General features: G+C 38.9%; 1 protein-coding gene across 2 annotated transcripts in view; it reads left to right on the top strand.

Moving 5' to 3' along the window:
- The window catches only part of LOC106940444 (centrosomal protein of 162 kDa), a 45,631-nt gene that overhangs the window by 22,771 nt on the left and 19,674 nt on the right, over positions 1-3,186 (top strand). For both annotated transcript variants that reach the window (XM_015023196.1, XM_015023195.1), the window contains exons 3-5: positions 1,207-1,384; positions 1,711-1,772; positions 1,844-1,914. In XM_015023196.1, coding sequence (XP_014878682.1) covers positions 1,207-1,384; positions 1,711-1,772; positions 1,844-1,914 — 311 coding nt within the window. The remainder of the gene's footprint in view (positions 1-1,206; positions 1,385-1,710; positions 1,773-1,843; positions 1,915-3,186) is intronic.

Below are 3,186 nucleotides of genomic sequence, written 5' to 3'. Positions count from 1 at the left end.
TTTTTTTTTGTTTGTTTTTTTACATTTTCCAGTCACATTTGTTGTCTTTCTTTACATTAAGTAGCATTGTGATTGTGTCTTTCCAGTAGGCCATTGCTCCATTGGCTGTATCCTGCAGTGGTTTTAATGTCTTTAATGTTTAGCACCGCGGTGTCTAATAGCTTGAATGCTAACACTGCATCCGGTAGTTCCATTTTGAACTTACGTAACTTGTTGTACCGTCGTTCAAATTCGATAATGTAATCCATCATGGACGTGTCGCCACGTCTGTCGATCCGATCAAATTCCGTGTAAGCTTCGTACTGTCGATCCTTTTCTTCTTTTGAAAACACTGAATCCAGCTTGTTTAAAAGAACGCTCATTCCTGTATCGTCGTTGAGATGTTCCGCAGCGATTTCCAGCGCGCTTTCTCTCGCTCTTCCTGATAGAGACAGGGTAACCGCTAGGGCCTGCTTTTTTTTGTCCAAGTCGGTAACAAGTCTCCAGATTTCAATTTCATTTTTCCAACTTTCGTAAGACGTCTTCTCGTCGAACTGTGGGGGAACTTTGTAATTTCCAGCAGCGGCCATCCTCTGGTACCAGTGTTGACTCGGTAATCACACTGCTGAGTTAGCATCCATACTTTAATGATCGCCATTAACAGTTAACATGCGCTCCCGCGCTCCTCACACAACAGAATGAAAAAACTACAGCTCTAGCCCCGCCTCCCACTACCTTACATCTCACACATGTGCAGTATGCTACTTACAACTTAACAGTGGGGACAGTAGGAAAGAAAGAACTGCCTTTTAACAAAAGAAGCCTCCAGCAGAATCCAGCTCGCGGTCAGTCAGGGAGGAGCTATAAGGCAAGTTAAAGTTGAGCAGTGACAAACATTACTCACAAATGAAAAGCAACTCCCCTTTAACTCCAGTCCTCCCATCCCAGCCAGTTCCCCTTAAGGTGTCAAAGAAACTAATCAACCAAATACTAGATTACACACTCTGAAGGTGTCAAGGAGCTTTATGTTAAAGTTCATGACTATTAGAAAAACACTGAACATCTATAACTTGTCTGAAATCATTCTCAGGAAAGAGGCATTGGTTCATCTGATAAAAAAAATCAACGGTCTAGTTAGAGCTGTGGTGGGAAATTAAAATTAACTGCAATAATATTGGAAACTAGAATGGCTCAGACTTCCTTCTGATGATTTTTGTTTTTGTACAGAATCATCGAAGACACCAGGTGGGAACATGAGCGCTATGGGCCTGGACACTCTAGAGGAGGAGGAGGAGAAAGCCAGGTTCTTTGCACAGATAGAGGCAGGAACTTCATCAGCTATAGATTATTCCAAGCTGAACAGAGAGTTGGATTCAAGCCGTTCTACCTTTGCCACTGAGCTCAGGTATGGAAGCAGCTAAGGGCATTAATTAGACTGAAAAAAATCTTGTAAACATTCTCCAGACAGAATGCATTGTAAATTTAAAAGATTTCCCTGTGTGGAAGGTATGTTCTGCTGTTCTGCTGTGCAGGGAACATAGGGGGAACATACCTCCTCACAGGGGATTTGACAGAAATCAAATGACAGACCTGTCATTTGACTGTTCTAACAATACTTTTCAGCACCATTTTTTGACCTTTGAGCATGATGACACAGCCATTTGTGTGACAATGGTTCCTTGGTAAAGCTCTGAGTGAGTTGATGAAATCAATGAAATAGTTTCCTTGTAGGAAAGACGATGGGCCAGCAGTGGAGCCTTCTGCTGCAGCAGAAGCTGTGGGAGAGTCTTCAGGTAGGAGGGCAGTTCTGAGTAACAACCCTGTTAGAGTCTCTCTGGGTTTTCTCATCTCTCTTTTCTCTCAGCCTACTCTGGCACCCCACAAAACAGTGAAGAGTTTGAAGATGAGGGTGGCATAAAAGAGTCGCAAACGAAGGTTTGAAAATTCACTGTCTACCCATTTTATCTTCTTGCTTATATTATATCTATATCTTATATTAACATTTATGTGTCTTCATCTAAGATGCATTATGCATGGCTGCAGCTATAAATCCCCTTTTAGATTTTTTATTATGAAATGTTTATGAGATCACTTTTTCTACTCTGTTTTTAAAATGTTAAAAACAGAGTTTCCCTACTAGATCAAAATGATCCGCACATGTAAAATGGAGAATAGCAGCTAAGCTAAAGCATACCACACAGAGCTTTCATCATTGTTAGTGTATGATGATGCTGGATAATTTGGAACATGTCTATATGTTCTTTGGATGGTCTTATCTGGATGCTTTCTTTCCAGTTATCTAGTAGTCATTTTTTGATAAACAGGTACAGTCCAATACATAAAGGTCGGTAGCACTGGAGTACTTGCTTCTGAGTCCAAGATTTGATCACCACTACACTTTCTGACGCACCAGTTTGACTGTGATATTTGTCTTGTCTCAACCAGTTGGACATCTCAAACAAACTGTCCTTACATCGAAAATCTGAGGGGAAAAAAAGGGATTTGATGTAAAATGTTGAGAATTTGGCTCGGTAGTTGTTTTTGTTTGGTTGTGGTTAATCATGTGTGAGAGCAAAATCCAAGAGAAAAATGTCCTCTTTTTCTTTGCTTTGATCATTGTAGTATTTTTGTACTAATATTTCAGATCAGTGGTGAAATATCACCTCAGCAGTGTGTCATTTCAGAGACGCACTGCTTAGGTGTATCTGTCAAATGACAGACAGAGAGCTGCAGCAGCCAATACAGTGTTGCTTTCACCTTCATCTTGTATCTTGTGTATCATGCAAACATTTCAACAAATTAAAATGTACTGTCTAAAATAGTTGCGCAAGGTATGCACATGAATACATGAGCTGTAATTGAGCCAGGTGATAGAGACCAAAACATTTCACAGTTTTTTTCTCTTTTTCCATAATTATCCACTATAATTTTCCTTATTATCAACTATATAGTATGTGTAGTAGCTCAATAGTATCTGTATGAACAGAAACTGAAAGAAGAATAATTAGTTTCCACTACTTGTTGCAATCTCTTCAAATACTTACCTAACATACTGCTTGGTACATTATGTGTATCATCTGCCTTATTGATTAAAAAAAGTCTTCCTTGATCATTGCTATTTTTTTTTTTTTTTTTTTTTTTTTTTTTTTTTTTTTTTTTTTTTTTTTTTCCCCACAATTGGGTAAAATTTTTAAAATTTTGTCATAA

Source organism: Poecilia latipinna, unplaced genomic scaffold (genome assembly GCF_001443285.1).
Source record: "Poecilia latipinna isolate Pla-1442-1.1 unplaced genomic scaffold, P_latipinna-1.0 Scaffold3229, whole genome shotgun sequence".
Classification (NCBI taxonomy): Eukaryota; Metazoa; Chordata; class Actinopteri; order Cyprinodontiformes; family Poeciliidae; genus Poecilia; species Poecilia latipinna.
This window is presented reverse-complemented; position numbering and strand designations above follow the sequence as displayed.